This window comes from Sinocyclocheilus grahami, unplaced genomic scaffold, assembly GCF_001515645.1.
Source record: "Sinocyclocheilus grahami isolate Dianchi unplaced genomic scaffold, SAMN03320097.WGS_v1.1 scaffold74.1, whole genome shotgun sequence".
Taxonomy (NCBI): Eukaryota; Metazoa; Chordata; class Actinopteri; order Cypriniformes; family Cyprinidae; genus Sinocyclocheilus; species Sinocyclocheilus grahami.
The window spans coordinates 2,473,619-2,493,435 of NW_015505253.1; the positions used below are offsets into that span (position 1 = coordinate 2,473,619).

The following is a 19,817-nucleotide window of genomic DNA, read 5'->3' on the forward strand; positions in this document are numbered from 1 at the left end:
GGCAACCACATGTGACGACCCCGGGCTGGACTCCGCTTCGTTCACGGTGAAAGCCGATCCGACGATCCACAGCGCGAAGTTGATGTATTTACTCAGCAGCCAGCACGGATCAGCTCTAGGCATGACGAAGCAGATATCGTCCTCTTCTGGAAGGCCAAACAAAGTAGTTTCGCTTTCACAACAAAACACACAGCTCCTTCACGACATGGCAGCGGCGGCAACAACAATACTACAGCGAGAATAAAAGTTACGTCTTCTTTCTTTGCGTGAACATTTGGGCGGCTTTATGCAAATCTTCCCACACCGTGACGAAGATATGTGGGGGCGTGTTAGAACGAGCCGTTTTAGGTAGGTGTGGCTGACTCTTAACTTTTATAAAGAATATCTCTTTGGATTTGAGACTTTAGTCTTTGTAACTTTACAGATCTTCTTTATGCACCAAGAGCTTGTAACACTCCAAAGAGGAAGGAAAAATTGAAATCGCATCATATGACCCCTTTAATGGGTTAAATCAGACAAAAATAACTCTTTATAAACATCATTTCAGAAAACCTGCCTGATGCAGTTAATATTGCACTATTTGCAATGATCTTTTGTTTAATTTCAAATGCATTTTTTGGTAACGCAAAACTTGGTGTGTTTGCATTTTAAAACTTTAGATGCCAGAAACTCAGTTTGATTTTAGCATTTGATTCATTTAGATACATTCAGTCTTCACGCAAACTCCAATAAGCTTTGGTATAAAAGCAATCTGGCCTAGTTTGCAGAAGTCAGCTGCATCAATATCATATCATTTGCCTAATACAGTATAATGCATTTCTCATTTCTTTAAAAACTGATCTTTGAGGACATTTTTTATTGACCACAGCTGCAATTATTCATGCAAAACTTGGTGTGTTTGCATTTTAAAACTTTAGATGCCAGAAACTCAGTTTGATTTTAGCATTTGATTCATTTAGATACATTCAGTCTTCACGCAAACTCCAATAAGCTTTGGTATAAAAGCAATCTGGCCTAGTTTGCAGAAGTCAGCTGCATCAATATCATATCATTTGCCTAATACAGTATAATGCATTTCTCATTGCTGCTTGTCTCTGCAGAAATTGCCTTTGCTAAGCGGCTTCCAACTCTTGCAGCCTCTCCACTGATATGAGAGCAGACTGGCACATTTCATTCTGCATATGTTGAGAAGTAAAAAGCAACAAAAGCATCAAATTATGTTAAAAAGCTCTTTCCATTTTTAACATCTCCTCATGAGTTGTTTCCCAGCTACAGTGGTGAACAGGCGTTGCTAGTTCTCAGTTGTAACCCAGAATTAAACATCAAACAACTGAAGTGTAAAAACAAACTTAAATTTGATCAAAGCTGTGAATATGAAATTGTAAAATAGAAGCTTTTACAAGTCAGCATTCAATCAAAATTATCAATCAAACCTATTTATATTCTTAAAATGATAGTGCACCCAGAAATGAATATTTTGTCATCATTTATTCACTCTCATGTCATTCCAGTCCAAACCTCTATGATTTTCTTTCTCCTGTCAAAATTTTTAAAAATTTGATTTGAAAATTAATATTCTTTAAAATACTGCTTTAAATGGTGACAGAACTGTCATTTTTGCATGAACTGTCCCTTTAATGCATGTCTCTGGTCTTATTGTGCACAAATCAGTTGTGCATGTTATTCCAAAAGCAAAAAAGTTTGCATTTTTTATTAAAATCCCTTAAAGGGTAAAAATTACTTGTCTGCTAAAAAAAATCGGTTACACTTTACTTGAAGGGGTGTGCATAAGACTGACATGACACCTTCATAATCATGACATGACACCTACATAATCATGACATGACACATGTCATGAATATGAAGGGTTTTTTATGCATGTTTATGACAACTGTCATTAAGTGTCATTCACTCAGTTATGTAATTTTTAATGCAAAGATGACATTGTTTGAGATGTCTTTGTTATGGGCTATGTTTAGGGGTAAGGGTAGGGGTAGGGTTAGGTCAAATAATGTCATATTTGCATTAAAAATGACATAACTGAGCGAATGACACTTAATGACAGTTGTCATAAACATGCATAAAAAACCCTTCATATTCATGACATGTGTCATGTCATGATTATGTAGGTGTCATGTCATGATTATGAAGGTGTCATGTCAGTCTTATGCACACCCCTTCAAGTAAAGGGTTACCAAAAAATCAAACTCATATTTGTCCTCCCCTTCAACTGCCTTTTCACCATCCAGTCAATTCCCACTGGATAAAATCAAGTAAACTTTTGGTCTAGAGTAGTTTGTGTCTCCCAGAATGCACTTTGATGTGTCTCTGATGTGATTGTCCCTCAGGTGAGTTTGGAGACTCAAAACATGTTCCTCTTTACTCACACACACACACACATTTGGTAGAAGCTTCAGGCCAATTTTTTTCCCAGCCCACTGGATGATGACAACTTGCGTAAAGGCCATTTTTTCACATCTGACATAAAAGCATGAAGGAGAGAGAAAAGTAAACAGCTCCCCGTTGTGTCTCATAAGCAAGGGTGAATAATTCAGCAGGGGTGGACATGCACCGTCCACACACACACACACACATACATTTTGTAGTTATCTTTAGGCTCCCTCCATCCATAAAATAATAATTTTCAGCTCCAAATTCCCAAACCCAGCAGCTCAAAGTGTGTTTGTGTGTGAGCTACTATTTGTGTGGTCTGTATGTGAATGCATGTTTACACAATCCATTTAATACTGTCCGCCGTTTTTCACCCATAAATTCATGTTAAATAACCACTGGCTATAGAATTCATTACAGCCACAATGTAGCCTGAATAATGTAATATCTCGCCAGACGCATTAAGAGCTCTGGGTAACAAACCTCAGATATATTATAAATTATAACTGAATAAAACAAAAAGAAAAATTAAAAAACTAACAAATGGGCTTATTCAGTTAGTTACATAAATAATGTTTTGCTACTTGTCATATTTGTGCTCCAAAAAATACCACAGACTGACTGCACTGAATATATAATATTATATTTAATATATACTCAGGGTGTATCAAGTATATTTTTATTAAAATTACAAATTTAAGTAAATATCACACATGTAATTACGTCAAACCAGTTTAACTACTAAGTAAAATTAAAGTGAATAAGTACATACTTTTTGTTTTACTCAATTGTTAAGGCAAGTGTTTATATGTTTTTTATTTTTTATTTTAGACATACATTTTTAGTTTGTCACTGCACTGATATTAGCACAGCTATATTGACTAAATGAAGGGTACACCAATCACCAAAATCATTTTATAACCATCCTTCAACCGAACCCAACTGTAACCATAAAAACTTCAACAACAAAAATTCTAGTCCTTCCTGGCCTTTTAAACAGGGATTTCCCTGTACTCATAAATTCATAAAATAACTCTCAATTCCAACATTACCAATTCAGTCCTAGACAAAGCATGCTAGGAACTAATAATCAAGCTCGCAATTTCAGCTCATGCATCAAACAACTATTCATGTAGTCCCAACACAAATTAAGTCAACTTTAATTTTACATATTCAAAAAAAGTTTAGCAGTTGTGTTGACTTAACTCAATTTCATTTAAATAAATGAGCAGCAATTTCTAAAGACCAGAATATCAATGTCTAGAGACTTGAGGGAGAATTTTTTTTTTTTTTGCCTGTTAACAGCAGCCTAGTATCATGACTGAGAGTTCTGCACATGCAAACATCCCTCACATTTTCTACAGAAGTCTAGTTGTTGAGAATAATGCACCGATTTCAGCAAATATGACAACGCAATGCTGAAATATCTACCAAAACAAAGCTGTCAAGGGTAGAAATGTAATCTGTTCAACATGTTTCAACCCTGACCTGTGTGCAGTTGTTTCAGTGTTATCAGTAAATAGTGACATTTTTCTTGTTGAATATCCTGTCACTCTAAAATGCATCAGATTATGGAAGTAAAATTGGTTATGAACTGCACTTCATGTTGACTCTAACACATAACACAACGGTCTATAATGATTTATCTACAGCTGATAATGCAAAAATGACATGCTTATACAATGTTAGAAAAACAATGTGCAACAATAGTACCATAAGAGTACATATTACTACTAATATGCACCATTTAGGAGTAAAGAAGGAACAAAGGAGATCGTTTGTGCCCCTGTGTTACCTCTAAAGGTAAAATTTTTGGTAACACTTTAGTATAGGGACCAATTCTCATAGTTGATATTAGCATACATATTATTAACATATTGGCAGTTTGTTAAGCAGATGTTCTGCATGATCATACTCCCAATACCTAAACTTACCAACTAACTATCAATAAGCAGCAAATTAGGAGTTCATTGAGGAAAAAGTCGTAGTTAATGGTTTGTTATTAGTGAGAATTGGACCTTAAAATAAATTGTGACCCAAGTTTTGCAATTTTTTTCTAAAAGTGTAGGTTTTGGGCACTATATAGTATACCATGGTAAACTTTGATGGTGTACCATGATATTTCCATTTGATACCATCACTATATATTATAGTCCCGCCACAGTACTAACTTTGTAAGTGGCAATCACTAAGTTTAAACTTGTGAATGTTTTGGCTCATGCACAAAAGAAGGTTGCGTTTCTTCAAGGTGTATTTGAAATGCACGTCTTGTTGGGGAACTGACTTGTTAATTGTGTGGAAGTCTGGAAAACACTGTGACCTCAATATCTTCATTTTCCAGCTCAGTGACATTATCGCTCTTTCTAATATTTAAGCTACTTATCAAAACGTTATCTAACTTTCTTTCTTCCCAGGCTGGAGCAAGCTCGTTGACTATGAACCATTAATGGGCAGTAAGCTGTTATTTCCCAAGATGCACCTGGAGACATGTGCGGGATCGGTGTCGTGGATCAGGACCACAGTGGAGTTGGAGACGAGCGGTGCTGGGAGAGGCTGTGACAGACAGTCTTACTCTGAACGATCCTTACAGAAGCTCTGCGGTATGATTAACTGCTATTTATTCCATTGCACGCTTCCTCATTTCTCTTGGGTCGGTTTAATTACAAAATGTGCCTGAGGGCTAAACTAGTCAGACAAAACCTCCACCCTTGTCCTAGAATAGGTATGTGTCTCAGTGCAGAATCATTAGCAGTGTAATTCATCCATATCAGAGGGATTGACTTGAGAAACTACAAATGAAGCTATAAAATACAAATACACAGCTCATCACAGATCTCCAAGAAGACTAACGGTCCTTTTATATGACGTGTCAGCATATCCTAATGCATTGGACTCTATGGGGTGAAGAGGCATATTAATGGTGTGATAATGAATGATATGGTAATGAAATCCCACACAAAGCAAAAGCTGACCTGAAGTCATTTTCTATCAAATTTATGTTATATAATATTTTTTGTTAAATTAAATATTAATAAAAAAATGATATATATATGTATTTTTTATTTCTTTTTTTGTAAAAAAGTAAAATAAATTATTTTTAATAGTAACACACACACACACACACACACACACTTATATATATGTATATATATATATATAATTTAAAGTATAATTTAAGATGAAATTCATTATTCATTTTTATATATTTATAACAAAATATAATTTTTTTAAATAAATGATCTTTAAAAAGATGTCTATAAAAACAAAAACATTTTTAAAACATATCTATATCTATACCATAAAACATTAAATTCACTAAATATTTAAAAATATTTATATATAATATATATAAATACTAATAAATTAATTATTTTAGTATATACAAAGGTATATATTACATAAAAGTAGTATGCCACTTCAATGCATTATTACGTGCAATGTTTATTTTAAACATTTTAATAACCCTATTATTAGAAATTCTGTACGAATTAATAAATATCAAAATCTGTAAGGCTTTTCATTTGGACTTCAAAGTCAAAGTCCATTTAAAGCTCCTCAACTGTGATCTGTGTTTCAAATGATCATTTTATCTCTAAACTCACTGGCAACATACCAGGAGCTTCATCAGGCAGCACAGATCTTCTGCCGGCCTCCAGCAGTGTTTTTAATTGGACGGTGACTCTTGTGACGGATGGTGGCCGGGACAGTGACCTCACATACCGCTTTGATGGTCGTCAAGCTGCCAAGATCCCAGACTGGGTCGTCCCGCAGAATCTAACCCATCAGTTCACCATAACCACATGGATGAAGCACGGGCCGAGTCCAGGACAGAGAGCCGAGAAAGAAACGCTGCTCTGCAACTCTGACAAAACAGGTGAGACAGAGGGAGAACTGAATGAGAAGAGGGGAGACGGGAGGAGAAACCTGCTCAAAAGACCAGCGTATGGATCCTGCCATTACAAATGAGATCTCTGTTGTTTTTCCTACACAGCATATGTAGACTTTCATACCTCCCAGATTTCAGAAGGTCCAATAAACTCTGGAAATCTCAATAATTTACTTGTTAGTTATATAATATATAATAAAATAATTTAAATTAAATATTACATTAAAATTATATAAATTTAAAAATTAAAAATAAGATTAAATAAATGTAAATATATGCAATAAAATTATATAATGATTGTAATTATTCTACATTATATATAAATGTAATTATATTTGTTCAAATAAAATAAGAATATATTATTTATTTTCATAATTCATTATTAAAATGATATGAACTAATTTCTCATCAAATTCTTTTAAGACCAAATTATTTAAGCTGCTATTCACAGAAATTTTGCTCTTTGCAATTACTGTTTCTAATTTTCCTTTGGAATTTGAGGAGAAATATCTGAGACAGAATTATTTAAATACCACATAATAAAACAAAAATCCATAACGTCCATAATAGCACAGCTTGCTAGAAAGCTTGGTAACACTTTACTTAAAGCCTTTATATATAATGCATTACAAAAGTAGTTTAATGCAATAATTATGGCTTTTAATTCACCTTATACTGCATTGTATGCTCTCATGAATATTTGTAACTGCAGTTATAATACATTAGAAAGTCTTTAGAAAGTATAATGCAACACATGACAAACAAGCCTAATATTATAATGCATTTCAACTTTGGTTACAATTATTATGAACAGATATAATGCATTACAACGTACATTATGAATACCTTTATAATGCATTATACATACACACACAGGAAGTTTTAAGAATATAACTTAGTCACCAAGAAGTCCATGATAAGCCTTTACCAGAAAAACCTTGCTGGTCTGCTAGCTAGCAAAAACCAGCCAGGACATGGAGGTTCACACTGGTCTTTTCATTAGAATTGAAGAGGAAACATTTAAGATCAGAATTTCGTTTGTACTGGACGATTGGAGCTCTACTTCCAGCCCGGTTAAGTTGGCTATCCTCTCCTGTCAGGATCTCTATATAGATAAACACACACCAAATGGTGCCGTTTCTTTTCTCTCAGGTTCAATTTAGTGATATTATCTTGTATGTCAAGAGGTAATTGTATTCTCTGTCTGTCTCTTGACCTCTCCGTGCTCTCTTTGTCTCTGTGTCTCTATCACTTTCTCTGTCTCTCTCAGAGATGAACCGACACCATTACTCTCTGTATGTGCATAACTGCAGGCTGGTTTTCCTGCTGAGGACGGACTACACTCAGACAGACTCCTTCAGACCAGCTGAATTCCACTGGAAATTAGAGCAGGTATGAGAGACATTTCACACCAGGAATTTCATTTCAGATGAATACTCTGCATCTCAAATAGTTCATACCACTGATATTAGCTGAGAATTTAAAGGGGTAATATGATGCCAATTTCAGTTGATATGATTATTTGGGGTCTTAATGAAAAGTCTGTAACATAGTTTGGTTAAAATTTCTCAATGGTAGTGTAAAAACACCTTTTTTACCCTGTCAAAAACAGCTCTTTTCAGATCAAGCCGTTTTTGTAGCATTTTCCTTTAAATGTTAATGAGCTCTGCTGACCCCGCCCCTCTCTTCCGAGCTGCTCTCAGAGAGACTGTTTACTTTAGCCGCATTCATCGTGAAACTTGCTAATTAGCACGTTATTAGGAAAGGCGATTGGCAAAGATTCATTACAAAACATTATACTCGCTTCTTCTGTAGATGAGGCTGGATCATGAATGATTTGTGCGAACATAGACGCATTTATGTAGATCGGGGGCGCATTCCCTTCAGAAACAAATAATCCACTGCGAGTTCAACGGCTCAGATGTCAGGAGTAAATGACGACTGCTATGTTCATTATTACATCCAACAACAGAACACCTCAATCGCTTAGGAGTCATTCTCGTCTACATCTGCTTCGGCGGTGAAACAATGGCGGACTGATGACAGCTCACTCAGGGCGGGTCCAAGGTAAGACACTAATCCAGTCTGTGCTGAAACGCTACTGTCAATCAAACTATCGTGGGAGGGGCCTGTCTGTGTGACGTCACACAGACAGGCATCTGAGATCGGCTCGATTTGAGAAAGGGACATTTAACCAGATTTTTTTAAAAACACAGGGTGGATTTTTATCATTATAGGATGGTTGTGTACACACACTGCCAACACACATTTAACACAGTTCAAACAACTTGTAAAAGTGCATGTAGCATCCTATGACCCCTTTAAAGTAAATAAGCTAGAAAACTGCAAGCTTTCAAGGATGCATGTTTAATACGTGTGGAGTAATAACTTATAAGTTAGGCGAAGTGTTTAACTAGTTAAACACCTCATTAATGTGATGAGCTGCACCACAAAATACATGGAAACATTGTTCATTATGATCGAGTTTGTAGCTTATAACTATATTTGAAATAGACTGACTACTGTGTTCAATAGGAAATCAGTTGAAAGCATCTAGTCATCTCATACCAATGAAGTGAATGATAAATGTATCAGTAGGCTATTGTAACTAACATTTGAGAAATTACTGTTGTATCTGATTGTATTAGTCTATATAGAGTGATACTGATAATCAATGTAAAAACTGCAACTGGGAGAAGCAGATGAACACAAAACAGCATTAGAACAGAAAGTAAAAGAGGGTAAACTTGAACTGTGCTTGTATGTTTTAACAGTAAACCGGTTACTTCACCTGAATATGTTTGTAGATTTGTGTTGGATGTTGTCTTTGGAATGTAAATATGGATATTTTATTTGTAAACATCATACTCCGAGCCAGTTCAACTATTGCGTCGCAAAATGATTCAATGGTTTCAAAGTGCTCCAGTCAGATTGGCCTTAGGATCAGACTTTTAGGAGTGGGTTTGCAAATCATTTGATATTTAGATTGGAACTTCGCATACCACGAATCATTCAGGGGTGCGTTTACCAAAAGCGTTAGCCAACTATGGTCGCAAGTTCTGTCGTTACCCACATAGTTCAACGATTCGGTGTTTCCCGAAACCATAGTTCAAACGAACATTCGCAAACAGCATCGCAAACTTACGTGGTAGGAACTACAGCTCTCGACCTGCGGTTAGAAGCATAGTTTCGTGTTAGCAAGGGATATGGGCTTAAATAAATATGCTCTTGGGCACAATAAGCAAGCTAACATGCAGTACAATGTATATATTCCATTCTATCTAAAGTAGTGAATCAGCTCATGGGGAAATATGAATAATTAATCATAACTAGTTATAATTAATTATAAATATTTAGATCTGCTGTAGATATTTACTTGACCTCTCAGGGTCAACTGTCTGTCAATTCTAAGAACGTTAATTTCCTGGTTAAGGGAAATAACTTTCTTACTGTACAACTCTACACAGAGCCTGTAGCATAAATCTGCATGATTAGGGACTCCAGTTATGAGCAAACAATGAACAACGTCAAGTGTGATACAAGCTGCATAAAATCTCAAAGACAACATACACAATGACCTGAAGGATATGTGTGTTCATTCAAAGAAAGGTTTTCCTATGGATTAATTAGAAGTGTTCATTTCTACTGTGCACTTTGTCTTTCCTATGGAAATTGTAGTGAGAGGGGTAATTCTCAACATGCCATTAGGTCGTAAATGTATCTGGTCTAGCAAAGGTGTCGTGGTTGCCATGGGGACCAGGGTCCTGGGCCTCGTTCACAGACATCTTGGCACCCAGTATGTTTATTGGGTGAGGGGTCTGTGAATATTTGTTAATCTAATGAATAATTGATTTGTTAAATCAAATGAAAAATGGTGTGCCTGATTGGTCCAGACGCTACACTAAATATAAATGCATTTTAATCGATGTATTTTTGCGCGTCCTCTAAAAGCGCCGTTTTTGAAGAGTGAAGAGAACCCCGGAGTATGACGTAAGAGGGAACCCACGATGAATCAAACATCAAATAAAGCAAAATGGTGTCAGGTGTCATGTTCAATACAGCAGCATCTTAGAGATGTCTAATTGGTTAAATAGCAGTTATTCCTCCACCACATGCATGTGACGTCATTAACAATGGCCCTATGTTGTTGAACTAACGTGGTTCAAATGACGGAGATGCAACCGTGTTCGGGAAACAGTCATAAATAGCTAGTTCGTTTCAACAACAATGCATCGTAATATGGTGGTTAATCAACGAGTTATGTCGTTGAACGGGAAACGCACCCCAGGTTGGGACTACGGAGTGCAGATCACGGATAATTTGATTTAGATCGGAACTTCGGTGCGGGTTCGCAAATCGTTTGATTCAGATCAGAAGTTCGGAACGGGTTTATGAATCTTTTGATTCAGATCGGAAGTTCGCAACGGGTTCACGAATCATTTCGCAAACTGAATGATTTTCGAGTCCTAATCTGAATCAAATGATTTGCGTTAACGGGCTCCGAAGTCCCAATCTGAAATGATGGTTTGTGAATTATTTGATTTAGATAGGAACTTCGGAGTGGGTTCACAAATCTTTTAGTCAGTTCGGAAATCCAGCAACTACTAAATTCGATCAAACAAATGTTTGTCGTTATGTCCGCATGTCCCCACCAATGATAGATAGATAGATAGATAGATAGATAGATAGATAGATAGATAGATAGATAGATAGATAGATAGATAGATAGATAGATAGATAGATAGATAGATAGATAGATAGATAGATAGATAGAGTCCTCGTTTTTACTCTCTCATTTTAATGACAGTAGGAACTTCTTCACAAAACTTTCTTTAGGCTACTTTAAGCACAAAAACAGCCACCGCCTAACAAATATTAGTGATGAATTTCCTCTTAATGTGTTGTGCGTGTTGTGTTTAGATTCACAGGTCTGCTGCAGGTTAATTGAATCTTTCATCTTGTACATGCAACAATACTTGAGTTAGTCCATCATTAAGCATATAATTATGCAAACATCCACTTTTTAGGGTGAAGATAAAGCTTTAGAATGAAGAAAGAGAGAGAAAACAGTGCAATCATTAAGAGAATGTTTGTTTAGCAGTGGATTCTCCTCACTGCTGTGCCAGAGAACGGAGCTGCGGGAAGACTTAATTATCTGAGAGAACAAACACACAAAAGCAGCGCAACACAAAACTAGCAGTGTGCTGCATGAACTTCCCTGCCAAACACCACTTAAAAACCCATCAGAGAAAATGGCAGGGGTTGCTTTAAAACACAAACTCCTCCAACAGGATTGGGCACAGAGGACGAGCAAAGTTCTGCTGGTCAAAACAAACTGACGAAAGCTCAACTTAAACATCAGAGCATCAAACCACAAACTAATTTGAAGAGCCAATTTAGCACCACCAATATAGATAGCATTTATTTGACGCAGTGCAGTTGCATTCATTTTTTATTTGAGTCTATACCTCTGAAATCTTCATTACCATAACTGTACATTTGCTACCTACATGCTCAGCATTAGAAGATGCAAAGATAGTTTAAAGATTCTACGGAGATGTTAAGCATCAAAGAGCCATTTTCCCCAGTGGAGAACGAGCTCTTGAAGAACTTAACCCCACCTTAAAATGAATTTCATAATGTAGTTTCATGAATACATAAATGCATAACATAAAATAAATGGGATTGAGGGTCCACTGGCCTGAGGGAGAAACATTTTGGTCTTTGCACGTCTCAGACACTTCAAAGAACATGAGCAATCTTTTTTTATATCTTTCCTAAAGGCTTTTTCTTTCCTCTACCCGCAGAGGAAAGAGATCTAATTAAATTAGCTTTTTTTTAAGAATCTGAGAGTTTAATTTAATTAGTAAGTGGATGGTGTTGTGTTTCCATTATGAAAAAGGATATTAAATGATGAATGTTAATGCAAATGTGAAGTTTTGTTGGACGAGTGCTGAGTGTTGGCTCAATAACATGAATGTCAGTTCTAGTGTTTCACTGCACTTCACAAATATCATTTTTCCTCCGTTTACTTTACACATTTGTTGCAAAATAAAATAAAATAAACCTTACTCTTAGTATATTTATGCATGCAGAAAAATTCCCACCGTATTCACAGGATCATATGCACATAAATTTGCCCTCACACTCAGTCTTGAAACTCTTATTTACAGGCTGCATTTTTAAGTTATTTATTTATTTATTTATTTATTGTTAGTCAGAAATAATTAATACTTTCATTATCACATAGATTACATATATATAAATTAAGTGAGTTTGTGCTTAAAGCAAGAAAAAAACTCTGACAATGGGTTAAAAAAACACAAAAATAATTTTTTCTCTGAATTGTTATTGTTTTAAGCCCAAATTCTTAATGAAACTCAAAATTAAGTAAGTTTAACCATTAAACTAGAAACAAATCTGCCAAAGGGTTAAGACAAATCTGGAAAATAAATGTATTTGTTTTTGTTTATTTGTTTGTTTTTAAAGTAAATGTTTCTTGATTTAGAGTAATAAAATAATTTTTTTTTACTGTGTACCAGTGGTCTTAAAGTAAATTTAGCATACATTTGAATGCAAACTTTCTGATAAATCATGATACCTGTGTAAAAAAAACATTTTACAAACAAATGAGTGAATAAGACCCATTAGGCACTTCAGATATCCTAAATAAGAACTAAATATTTAATGTCGGTTGATATGGCACTCACAACAGTTATAAGACAGCATGTGTCTCTTAAGTGTTCAGAGACACACTTTGTAATGTCTGAAGACTCTCAGATCTGTGTGAATCGCCTGTGTCTTTTTTTTCTATCTATTTTGCACCTATTTCAGCAACTGTCCGTTACCTGTTTTCTGGCCTTTGAGAAGGTACAATTTCAAAGAGTTTTTCAGTAAGTGTTAAAGTGTGTACTTGCAGCATCTAAGCAATTGAAACAATGGTTTCTCTCTACCTGTCTCGCTCATTCTGTCTTTGATAAATTGCCTTGCCATCAAGTGGACTTTGGCTTAGTGCGGCTATAAGACTTTTACCACCTCTATTGATTCAGCGCTGTGCGTTTACTGAAAACATCACAGTAAAGCGCTCTGCTCTCCAGGGATCGCGTTGACACACTGTGAGCGCTTCTGAACATGGACGAGTTCTAGGAACGGACCTGTTTTCTGCATGCTTATAAAACTGAAAATCACAGTAATGTGTGCTAGATGTAATATAACAGTCATTCAATGACTAAATCTGGATCCACAAGATTGTATGAACCACAACTGCTATCCCCAGCCATTCTCGCATTCACACACACACACACACACACCTCTGCAGAAAATCAATGCCTGCCCAGAGACACAGAGCACCAGAGACAGAGAAGAAAGGCTGAAAAACTGAATGGATTACGAGACGAATACCAATAGAGTATAAAAGTGAAATTTAATGAAAAAGAAATCAATTTATTCATAATAAGAACACAGAGAGATGACCTGTGTGTACAGAGAGAAGGAACTGATTAAAGAAAAATACAGAAAAATAACACTCGCTCTGGCTGAATCTCACACTGCCTGTCAAGAACATATTTTGCATAAAGAAAACAAAGCCTGTTTTTGTGCAGTATGACATTTTCATATTTCACAATTCTCATTACTGTAATGCAAACAAATGTATATTATTATTTTATACATTTTACATATTTTGTCATTTACTAATTATTACAGCCAATATGAATTATTTATTATTTTTATGATTACTATATTAAATATATTTCAATAGCAAAGTGTGTATATATAATGGTAGTATTTGTCATAATTTATGATTAAGTTTTTTTTTTAAATTATATTTACATTTAGAAATGAATTGTATTAATTAAAAAAGATGCTAGGCTTTTGGTTAATATATGGCTGCTACAGTGTTTGGAATTTTTCATCCATTTTATCATTCATCAGGCAAAAAAAAAATTGTGGGCAAAAGTATTAAATATAAAAACATCCAAACAAATTACAATAAGAATTTGGGTTGGACAATGTATTCAATTGTTATGAGTTTCTTATAAAGAGAGAGAGTTAAATATATGTGGAAATATTTTGGCCTGGACATCTGCAGAGTAGGGGCTGAATCTTACAAAATATGTTCATATCATAATTTACATTAAATAAATAAATAATTATAAGATCAAATAAATAACAATAACAATAAATATCTTATTTTATAAAATATAAATAATGAATAATAATTAAGAAATAAAGAGACCTGGACACATTTTCCCCTCTATTTATATTGTCTTATATGTCCTGTTTCTGCAGGTCTCACTCTGAAATGAAAGCAATACAGAGACATTTTGGGAAATTGTGGGCACTGTGGGAAGGGAAAAAGGAGGACATGGGGCGGAGGGGGGAGCTTCAATTTGGTAGGAGAGAGTGTGAGAGTGAGAAGAAGTGAGACTGATGGTGAGGTGCAGGAGGAAAGATGTAGTGAAGATGAGAAATGTCTGATGGTTTCGTCTGAGGGTGTAACAATCAGTTCCACTAGACTCTACGACCCAGACCGCCTGCCAGACACACAAACACACACGGTGTGTGACAGAGCGAGCAGAAACCGTCTGCTGCCGTGTGCTTTTGACAGGCAGCGGTCCAAACGGGCCAAACACAGACAGAGATTTCCCTCATCAACAAACACACACTCACAATGGCAAAGACGCAACTTTACATTTAAACCTGTCTGTCTATTTGTTTGCCAAGACAAGCATCTCTACAACTATACTACTGAGCATAGTTAGGGTTAGTGATTTCAACAAGGCGGTTGTTGTTAACTAAAACTATTAAAAGTCATTTTTTTAATTGAAGTAATTCTTAAATAAAATATAAATATTAGATTAAAAACAACTTTCATGAAAATTAGAAATGTTGCCTTTGCAACTTAACTGAAATAAGATACAGTAAGTTTAAGGTGAAGTACTAAAACTACATAAATAAACTAATTAGAACTACATTGAAATTTAAAAAACTGACAAAAGCACATAAAACTTAAAAATAAACATCTCAAATCATTTTCATATATTTATTTATTTACAAATTGTAATCTGTTACTGATTACAAGTGACATGATGACATGTAATCTAGATTACTTATTTTAGGTAATGTATTCTGACTACTTTTGGATTACTTTTAGATTAGTTTTGACCAGTGGCGGCTCGTGGGTTTTAAAATAGAGGAGGCACACTAATTGTATTGGTCTGGGATCCCGGACGATTATTATTATTATTATTATTATTTGCTTAACCACTTTAAAATGGCCTTTTGGTTGCTTTTAGTCAGAAAACGTAAAGAAAACGACATACATACAGCAAGATAATATAATTTGTAAAAAAAAATTTTTATTGGTCTTTTGAAGTATTCTAATTTGTTAAGATAGTGAATTGGTGGGTTTTTGTTAAATGTGAGCCAAAATCATCACAATTAAAAGAACCAAAGACTTAAACTACTTCAGTCTGTGTGCATTGAATTTATTTAATACACAAGTTTCACAATTTGAGTTGAATTACTGAAATAAATGAACTTTTCCACGACATTCTAATTTATTGAGATGCACCTGTATATACTGTTTGAATGACAGCTTGGTAAATCTATTGGCAATCAGATACTCAATATCGCTACTCATAAGTACTTGGTGCAGTGGGAGACGTTCAAACTAATATCACGTAATTTACGTCTCTGTGATGATTGGTTGATATCAGAAGGGAGGCTAGCCTCCTCTACGAGGTTTCTTTTCTCAACACTCCTCAGCGCTGAAAGTGAACACTCGATGCTGATTGGCAAATTTTTTTTAGAGCGCTCAGCTCTCCCCTGGCCTCCTCCTCCTACCCTTCTCTATCACCTAGCAGTTGTAATTACATCAGCAGATTCGGCACATTCGCGATAGAAAAGCGGCGCTTTCCAACTTCATTAACAAGTTATGCTATTACAGCTGTGAATTTACAAACAAAAAATACACATTCTGAGACATGAACTGAAATGAACTGTGAATTTTATTAACATTAAATCGTCCTCCTCCCGTTTTCACCTCCAAATTTTGGGAAAGCTGTGCCTCCCCTGCCTCCCCGCCACTGTTTTTTACCTAACTAAAATGTAATTAATTAAATCATAAAAATCTCAAATTAAAATGAGTAAATTATTTGAAAATAAAACACCTGAAATTTTTTTTTAAATATTTTGTTTACCTGCATGTCATGTGACCATAAATTTAAACCTAAATATATTTAAAAAGAACAAAATCTAATAAAAATGTAAAAACCACAAAACAAAATGACTTAAACTAAAATTTAAATGAAAACTATAAAAATAAAACAAATAATAATAATTAAAAAACTAAAACTTAGTATATAAATTATACTAAAACAACACATTGAAGCAAAAATGAAAACAACAGATGTAGAGAACGCAGAAATATTGTGAACTTCTCTCTCTTTCTCTCAGATCTGTGATAAGGAGTGGCATTATTACGTCATCAGCGTTGATTTCCCAGTGGTGACTCTATATGTGGACGGCGTGACCTATGACCCGTACCTGGTAACAGATGACTGGCCCATCCACTCCTCTCAGATCGACGTGCAGCTCACTGTAGGAGCCTGCTGGCAAGGTGGGAGGAATGGCATGTGGGTGTGGCTAGTGTGTGTTGTGGGTGTGGTCAGTGTGCACATGACTTGAAAATAGAAATGTGAAATCTCACAGCATGAACAAATATCTCTTTACTAAACACATCATCTGTTCTTTTGCAATCCCTGTATCACTTCTTTTCCTTTTCCTCAAGCGCAGCTCCGGAAAACAAATGAGTTGACCTCTTGACCTGCTGCGTGTTTCCCAAAAGCAACTATGGTCGCAAGTTCTGTCGTTACCAATAGAGTTAAATGGGACTTGCGACCACAGTTAGCTAACGAAGCTTCTGGGAAACACACCCCTGCCCGTGCTCTCTCTTTGTGTCTCTGAGATTCTTTGTTTCATAATGAAAGCAATACAAGAGTGAGATAGATAATAAAAAAAGCTTTTTGTGTGGGGAAAAATATAATGAGCGCTGACTGCACATTTGATCTTTTTAAGATTTGTGGAGCCTGAATATTTTAATGATTTCTCATGATTCAGTTCAGTTTACACCACTTTGAATGCACTGATTATAGAAGATAGAACATGATAAACAATATTTTTAACACTGTAATCAATATAAATATTTTTCTTCAAAGAGCTAGTGTTATATTAATATCATTTAGATACTATTAGTTGTTATTTATATTTTGAATGGGTTTTTATTGTTATCTTTTAAGTTGTGTTTTTGTCATTTTTAGTGTTTTTCTTTTTTTTATCTATATAGTTTTTATTAATTTTATTTCACTTTTAGTTCCAGGTATTTTAGTACATTAAGTTAATAATATATTTGTATATATTTTATATATCTTATTGTATTTCGGTTAAAGTTTGTTTTATTTCAAGTAACGAAATTGTTTTAATGGTTTTAGTTTCTGTTTTAGTTAACTATAATAACCCTTTTCACCAGTGTTATTGTTAACTCAATTATCATTTTCGTTAACTGAAATAAAGTATAAATATTAGCCAAAAAAATAAATAAACAATAAATAATAAAATAGAAACTAAATAGAAATGTTGCCTTGGCAACAAACTGAAATAAAATATGTTGAAGTTTAAGTACTAAAATTACTAAAACAATACAATTGTTAAATACAATTACAAATAAATTAAAGCTGTAGAAATATTTTTAAAAAATATATATATATATATAATAGTATTAATAAATAAATTTTGAATACATTTAATAATAAAATATTATTATTAAATACTATAATAGTATATGAATAATACAAAAATAACACTGCTTTTATTACACTTTTGCATTAACTTCTCTCAATCAATTGTTGTGACAATTTTGTCCCCAAACTATAGCCACATAACCCCCCCCACACACACACACACACATACACATACACACATACAGCAGCCTGATACACATCAGTATGCCATCGCCCGAGGCTCACAGAAGATACCCGATCACAAACCCCCTCAGAGAGGCTTCGTTACACACACACACACACACACACACACACATACAGAGCAGATAGTTGCAGCAGGTAATTGCTCATTATCTCTGACTTAGGTCATCATTAAGTTAAATCATGTGATCGCTTCGTTTCAGTGCAGCCTCTGAAGACCTCTAGCTCAACTGAAGCTGAAATTTAATATGCATGTATATGATGAATAAAGTGTGATGTGTAACCATGGCTGTGTCTGAAACTAAAGGCAGCTGCCCAATCAGTCAGTTTGTTTGACGGGAAATCCAAAGGTAACAGCTTTCAGAACGGCTTCCAAGGCATGTACAATTATCAAGAACAATTAAACACATTGATGATTACAACACTTATTACCAGAGGCGGACAGTAACTAAGTACATTTACTTGAGTATTGTACTGAAGTACACTTTTTGAGTATCTGTACTCTACTTGAGCATAATTTTTTCTGGAAACTTATGACTTTAACTTCACTATATTTAAAAGACAAATATTGTACTTTTCACTCCACTACATTTCTATCAAGGTCTTCGAAGTAGAAAGTCGTTAGCAGCTTTGAAAGTCAGTGGGTGATTTTTTTCTTCTCTAAAACATGACTTTCTTTTTTTCAGACAGTTTATCAGTAATCACTCTTGTAGGGCTACATGAAGTGATTTACCAGCATTTTTTGAGCACTAACCAGTTCCAAATGTGATATTTATTTACAACAATTCAGTAATAAGAAGTTAATATTGTGGTATATATTAAACAATATTGAAAATATGAAAATGTGAAAATATTACCTATAAAGCCACAGAAGAACTGTTGTGCGTCTCCTAATAAAACACAAAAGGTGTTGGACTTGAAGCAGCACTGCACAGACCGTTCTGTGTGTGACATCAAAGTACCGCAAGAGCGATTAGACAGTGATTAGTTATACTCTGGCAAGGCTCCAACGTGGATGAATCTAATGTTTTGAGGAGTATGTGTGGCAATCAGTCACCGCACCGGTGTGGATACTATACTTAGTAATCACAGATTCTAGCCTACATCTTGGAATATGACCCAAATAAGAATTTTCACCATATATTGTCATCTGAACAAGTAAGTAACAAGTCTGCCACATTTGTTCTGACCAGCTGAGGAAAAAAGCATTACAACCAATGGTGATTTAATCTATGATCGATTAGCTCATATCACATCAAACCGTGCAAATTATTATTGTTATACTTTATCCTCAGATTATTAATGTTAACAACATCAGCATTGGTGACTATGACTATAGTGTGTATTAGTGTGTAGATTTCAATTTCTGCACAATCTAATCTAATTGTCATACCATTCGAATTTCATACCAAGAAATTATTTTAACCCAAAAAGCTAATTATGCTCCCTTCGAACTGGTTTTCTTTAAAATACAAATCTTGTGTAATCCCAGGCTATCTGTAATCAGAAGCACATTTATAACTGGAATATAATTTAATTTCATTCACATGTGTTTCATA

General features: G+C 34.8%; 1 protein-coding gene across 1 annotated transcript in view; it reads left to right on the top strand.

The window, feature by feature from the left end:
* The window catches only part of LOC107585786 (calsyntenin-2-like), a 52,065-nt gene that overhangs the window by 21,783 nt on the left and 10,465 nt on the right, over positions 1-19,817 (top strand). Inside the window, exons 6-9 of the mRNA XM_016272934.1 lie at positions 4,806-4,991; positions 6,008-6,265; positions 7,548-7,669; positions 16,736-16,898. Coding sequence (XP_016128420.1) covers positions 4,806-4,991; positions 6,008-6,265; positions 7,548-7,669; positions 16,736-16,898 — 729 coding nt within the window. The remainder of the gene's footprint in view (positions 1-4,805; positions 4,992-6,007; positions 6,266-7,547; positions 7,670-16,735; positions 16,899-19,817) is intronic.